This window comes from Dermochelys coriacea, chromosome 13 (assembly GCF_009764565.3).
Source record: "Dermochelys coriacea isolate rDerCor1 chromosome 13, rDerCor1.pri.v4, whole genome shotgun sequence".
Taxonomy (NCBI): Eukaryota; Metazoa; Chordata; order Testudines; family Dermochelyidae; genus Dermochelys; species Dermochelys coriacea.
Window position 1 is genome coordinate 33,530,766 of NC_050080.1, and position 6,632 is coordinate 33,537,397.

The 6,632-nt window shown below is 45.1% G+C and overlaps 1 protein-coding gene across 1 annotated transcript; it reads left to right on the forward strand.

The window, feature by feature from the left end:
* The first annotated feature begins 228 nt into the window (after positions 1-228).
* LOC119842180 (olfactory receptor 13A1-like) lies at positions 229-1,152 on the forward strand. Its single transcript, XM_038370086.1, has one exon. It carries the CDS (start codon positions 229-231, stop codon positions 1,150-1,152), a length of 924 nt encoding a protein of 307 aa, XP_038226014.1.
* Positions 1,153-6,632: the final 5,480 nt, after the last annotated feature.

Genomic DNA, 6,632 nt, shown 5'->3' on the forward strand with positions numbered 1-6,632 from the left:
AGCTGTTATGAATTGGTGTACAATATTGAAATCAATTAGCCAGAACCCTGCTGGCATAAACTGACATAGCTTCATTGGAGTCTATGGATCAGATCCACAGCTGGTGCAAATTAATGTCTTTCTTTTGGCTTCTGGTCTTCCTTAGAATGACACTAATTTACATCAGCTGAGGTTCTGGCCCAGTAAACTGATTTATGTCAACAGGTGAGGAGTAGGGGAGATCTGGAAATGAAGAACCAATCTTCTGTCACAGAGTTCATCTTGGTGGGTTTGTCCAGCCCCCCTGAATACCAGATGTTCCTCTTTGTGTTATTCACCTTCATCTACATGGCAGCCCTTGCTGGAAACTTCCTCATTGTCCTCACTATTACTGCCAGCACCAGCCTCCAGATCCCCATGTATTTCTTGCTTATCAACTTGTCCTTGATAAACCTTTTATCCATCTCAGTGTCCATTCCCAAAATGCTGCACAACCTTCTGGAGCACAAGAAGACCATTGCCTTCTTAGGTTGCATTACACAGATCTATCTCTTCACTTGGACTCTGGGAAGTGAAGCTCTGGTCCTTGCTGTCATGGCTGTTGACCATTACGCTGCTGTCTGCCATCCTTTGCATTACACCATCATCATGAGGAAGGAGGTTTGTGTTGGTTTAATCGCTGGCATATGGATAGCTGGCGTGATCAATTCTGCAGTCAACACTGGATTTGTGCTCCAGCTGTCCTTCTGCTGCTTGAATGTCATCAACCATTTATTCTGTGAATTGCCACCAGTGCTAAAACTCTCCTGCTTAGACACCAGTCTCAATGAAACCCTGGCTTTTCTGGCTGACACAGTCTTTGGGATGAGGAGCTGTGTGGTAACTTTAACGTCTTATTACTTCATCCTGAGAACTATCTGGAAGATTCGCTCCACAGAAGGCAAGAAGAAAGCCTCCTCCACCTGCTCCTCCCACCTCATAGTCATCATCTTGTACTACTCCACAGCCATTTACACCTATATACACCCCTCCTCAGCCTACTCTCCAGACAGAGAGATCTCTGTCCTATATTCAGTTATAACTCCAGCGCTAAATCCTATCATATACTCTCTGAGAATAGCGGGGTCCTCCAAGGATCTGTATTGGGACAAGTGCTGGTCAATATATTCATAAATGAATAGAAAGAGGGGCAATGGTCTTGAAAAGTTTGCAGATGATACAAAATTACTCAAGATAGTTAAATCCAAAGCTGACTGTGAAGAGTTAACTCATAAAACTGGGTGACTTGGGCACAAAAATGGCAGATTAAATTCAAGGTTGACAAATGCAAAGTAATGCACATTAGAAAACATAATCCCAAGTATAGATACAAAATAATGGGGTCAAAATTACCAGGTATCTCTCAAGAAAGACACTTTGGAGTCATAATGGATAGTTCTCTGAAAATATCCACTCAATGTGCAGCAGCAGTCAAAAAAGCTAACAGAATGTTAGAAACCATTTGGAAAGGGATAGATAATGAGACAGAAAATATCATAATGCCTCTGTATAACCCCTTGGTATGGCCACATTCTGAATACTGCATGCAGATCTGATCACCCCATCTCCAAAAAGATGTATTAGAACAGGAAAAGATATAGAGAGGGGCAACAATAATGTCTAGGGGTATGGAACAGTTTCCTTATGAGGAGAGATTAAAAAAACTGGGACTTTTCAGCTTGGAAAAGAGACAATTAAGAGGGGATATGATAAACGTCTATAAAACCTTGACTGGTGTGGAGAAAATCAATAAGGAAATGTTATTTACTCCTTCACATAACACAAGAATTAGGGGTTACCCAACGAAATTAGATAAGAAAGTCGAGGGTCTGGAATTGCGTTATGATATTATTTTATTTGTAAACATTTTTCCCAATATTTCTCTTGCTATCACTTACATCTCACCATGTTGTTAAATATACTTTTATTTGTTTTCACTATAAACATATCTCAGTGCTGCATGTTAAGTAGAGTCATTGATATATGATGTAACTAGGAAGCCTTAGTGTATTGTTCATTTGGGAGCAGTGACCCTGTGAATACTATGAGTGCGCAGTGCACCACGAGCTGCACACTCCGGGGGAATGCTTGGAGGGCTTTAGGGCTGGAGTGTGTCTATTGCTAACTGGTAGAGGGACAGCAGAACCCATGTAGGCTGATCAGGCAGCGCTTGTGATGCCCACAGCCAGTGTAGTAAGGGAGTTGACCCATGGCACAGCCAGTCTTCCTCATGCTCAGGACAGGTGATAGCAAGGTGCCTCACAGTCCTTGGTACCCCTGGGAAGCATCACAATCTCATGAGGACTGTTAAGTATTAGTGTAACAAACATCTCAGTAGAGGGTCATCTGGATGAAGTTTAATGGCCTGTGAGATACAGGAGCTCAGACTGGATGATCTAATGGTCCCTACTGGCTCACGAATCTAGGAATCTAGGAATTTTGCCATCACTCCTCCTGTGTTTAAATGACTCCATCATACTCAGAGGAGCATTGCTAACTTCTCTATGCCTCCCATGCTTTGTCTGTGTTGTCTTCCTACACTTGGGGGCATGGACTGTTTCTCACTGTGTATTCCTATAGTGCAGAGAACATTGGAGCCTTGATCTTGATTGGGACCTGCAGTTGTTATAGTAATACATGATAATTATGCTGGATGATGTAAATATGCTGGTTAATTTTCATTCCAGGGTACCATCAAGCTCTAAAGTTTTCCTTTCTCCTAAATAGTAAACAAGGAGCCCTGGGTTCTGTTCCAGGCTCTGCCATTGACCTGCTGTGTGAACTTGAGCAAATCACTTTCCCACTCAGTGCCTCAGTTTCCCCTCCCATCCTTTGTCTGTCTTCTCTATTTGTATTGTAAGCTCTTTGCTGCAGGGGCTCTTATTCTGTTTCCGTATCATGTTTAGTACAAAAGAACCCTGATCTTGGGTAGGTCCTTTAGGTGCTATATTAGTATTATTAGTATTAATAATAAAACAATAATAATAAATAATAATAATAATGTCAATGTATTTTATTCATATTCATCATTCTTATTTCACAGAGTAGCTGCCCCTGTCTGAATTTGTTTCTCTAACTGATCTGCATGAGCTGGACACAGCTATTGGACTTAAAGCACAAATTAAATCAGGGTTGTGATATATAGTGATCACTGTGGTCATTTCTGGGCTTTAAATTCATACATCTATGAATGATTATCTCCTTCTATCCAGTTCCTCTTCTGTCTCATTCCTTCTCCTCTGCTGCTCTCTAGTGATCACATAGTGCAAACCGAATTTCTTTGCTATCACCTGCATGCTTCATCTTTTCTCTTTACTGTTATATTATGCTACTGCATTGGTCAGTCAGAATTCCAAAACACCAGCCTCCTTGGGACACTCTGAATTTGGATTGGATATTTGTGTTGTGGGCCCCCACAGAGATTGGCCTTTTTATTGTTAATCCATCAGCAAGCACGGCTTGTATGCCCCAATCCTGGTAACCCTGAGGCCAATGGGAGATTGGCTTTGATCGTCGTGGGGTCAGGTTTGAGGCCCATTGTTTGGGATTACAATGTCTGTGCAGGTAGCTAATCGCTTCTGGGCACTGCAGTGTCTGAACACTCCACTGCCAATGACAAATGTCACCTCCTATCATTCACATGAGGTAGGGAAGGAGCTTTATCCTCATGCCAAAGGGAGGGAAACTAAGGCACAGATGGCTGTATCCTCAGGTGCTGCAAATCCACCTTCCTAGGCATTTAGGGATGCCTCTGCAAGGGGTATCTCAGTGCCTCACAGTCATTAATATTAACAATTTACTGTCAAAGCACCCCTGGGAGAAAGCGAAGTTCCATTATGCCTATTTTACACCTGGGGAAACTGAGGTAAAGAGCAGTTTAAATGACTTGTGTAGTCACACAGACAGCCTGTGGAGATCTGGCTCATTGACTCCAGTGAATCTATGGCTCATTTACATCAGCAGGGAATCTGGCCCATTGACTCCAACAAAGCTTTGGCCAGTTGACACCAGCTGAGTATCTGACCCATGGACTTCAGTGAAGCTGTGGCCTATTTACACTATCTGAGATTCTGGCCCATTGACTCCAATGGAGCTATGGATAATTTATACCAGATGAGGATCTGGCCCACTGGCTCCAGTGATGCTATGGCCGATTTATATCAGCTCGCATCCGGCCCATTCATTCCAATATAGCAACCGCCGATTTACACCAGCTGGGGATCTGACCTTGATGACTCCAGTAGAATGAAGGCTGATTTACACCAGCTAGGGATATGGCCTACAGGAATGAAGGTGGTTGAGATTTCCCAACCCTGCCCAGGGGATTTGATCACACTATGCCCATTAATTTTTGTTTGAAATCATCAGCCTAAGTGGCCTGCTCATTGTCATGCAGGGACTCTGAGGCAAAGCCAGGAACTGAGCCGAGATTTTTGAGTGCCAGCCCAGTGCCTGAAACATGAGATTGGCTTCATCTCCATGCTAGAACTGCTGGGTGAGGGTCTCTAGCCTATACTCTGCACTCCTGTACATACAGGGCCAGATTTTAATGGTGTTTAGGGACCTGGGAGAATTTCTAAAGCACCTGGGCATAGGTAGTTTTGAAAATCCCACTAGGTGCCTAAATACTTTTACAAATCTGGCCCTAGGTCTACACCACAGAGCCTATGCCAACAGCTGTCCCAGACTGAGGGTATTGTCAGCGTAGCTATTTGGGATGTGTTCACTGAAGACCAGGCCTTAGAGAAATTGTGATAAATAGATGTTCAAAACATTCTTTATCATTAAGCACCCTGCGTGTAAATGAAAATTGGAACCCTCCTTTCCCTAAACGACCAGATTTAGGAAGGTTTTTTATACATGCTAATTCAGTTGGGAGATGGATTCATGGCCAACATTTCCAAACTTGGATGATTAAAGCTAAAATAATAGTGAGGCTGAGATTTTCAATGGAGCCAAAGGGAATTAGCCACCTGAATCTTACTGAAAGTCAAAGGAGTTTGGGCCTCTAACTTTTATAATCTCCTTTCAAAATGCCAGATTTAGCTCTTCTGTGGCATTTCCACAGTGTGTGTTTCATTGCTGCGCCCTGCTGGAGGGAATAAGACCTTGTCAGTGTATGTGGGTGTTTCACTGCCAGCCTCTGCTGAAAGAAATGAGACCTGCTTACTATATGTGTGACTGCTGCGGCCTGATGGAAGGAAAGTATGTGTGTGCGTGTGTGTGTACATACATGGTTTGCTGTTGTCCCTGACTGAAACCCTCAGCATCTAGTTTCAGAGCTCGGATATGTAGACTTGGGTTCGTGCTATGGAGCTGAAAACAGCCATGCAGACATTCAAACTCAGGATCTGAAGCCCACCCCCTCCCCAGGCTTCAGAGTCCGATCGCCAGTCTGAGATGCAACTTCTGCTGAGCTGTTTTTAGTGCCATTGCGCTAGGGTTACCAACCCTCCTGGATTATCCTGGAGTCTCCAGGAATTAAAGATTAATCTTTAATTAAAGGTTATGTCATGGGATGAAACTTCCAGGAATATGTCCAACCAAAATTGGCAACTGTATGTAGCTCAAGCCCCTTGAGCCTGAGTCTGCAAACCAGGCTTGGGGACAGGCTGCTACGGGTGTTAAAACACAGCATGATGTACCCTCCTTGGCCCATGCTGCAGACTGGTTCGCTGTCAGGACTGTGTGCATGTGCACCCAGGACTGGAACACTGGGGCAGGCAGAGCTGCAGGTCACAGCGGTGGAGCATTGAGAGAGCTCTGTGTGGGGAGAGGGCAGGGCTAAACTTGACAAGCAGAGGGTCAGGATCCAGGGGAATTGTCAGCGTTGTGTGTTTGGGGCAGGACAGCCAGGACAGAGCAGGTTGCAACTCATTGTCATGCACTGGCAGAGCGGGGAAGTATTTGGGGTCAGGAATAGTAGGGGTATTGTGGGTCAGGACTGAGGTATATTAGCAGAGCTGTGAAGGGAGCCAAGGCTGGAATAGCAGGGGGCTGCAGGTTGGGATTGAGGGTCATTGGCATAGCTGTGAGAGGAACAGGGCTGGGACACCAGAGGCCGTGGATCTGGATTGCAGTGCATCTGCAGAACTGTGTATGTGAAAGCCCAGAGGTGAAATAACTGGTGGCTGCAGGTTAGGATTAACAGGCATTGGCAGAGGTGAGGGTTGGGGGGAGCCCAAGACTTGCAGGGGTAGCAGGGGGTCTGTGTTTTGGCATTGAGGCCATCAGCAGAACTGTGTGAATGAGAGAATGAGCAAGACTAGAAATGGAACAGCAGGGGGCTGCAGGTCAGGACTAGGGGACATTGGCAGAGCTGTGGGGAGGGGGGAGCCCAGGACTGGGATAGAAGGGGACTGCAACTCAGGATTGAGGGGCACCGGCAGAGCTCTGTGTGTGTGTGCGTGTGTGTGTGTGCTCACACGTGTGGGAGCAGGAATTTTTCATATTTTGGATTAATAGTGTGTTGCCTCAGTTTCCCGTATGTAGTGCACAGTTAACTAGGTGGTGGGAAATGCTTGTTTACTCTTTGCAGAGACACAGGTGTGTGGCCTGGGCCCCTATGCCCATGGAGAAGACAATGGCCACTCCAATTGCCCAAACATTTGGCA

Excerpts from the sequence above, each read along its gene's own strand:
- LOC119842180 (XM_038370086.1), top strand. The coding sequence starts at position 229 with ATGAAGAACCAATCTTCTGTCACAGAGTTCATCTTGGTGGGTTTGTCC.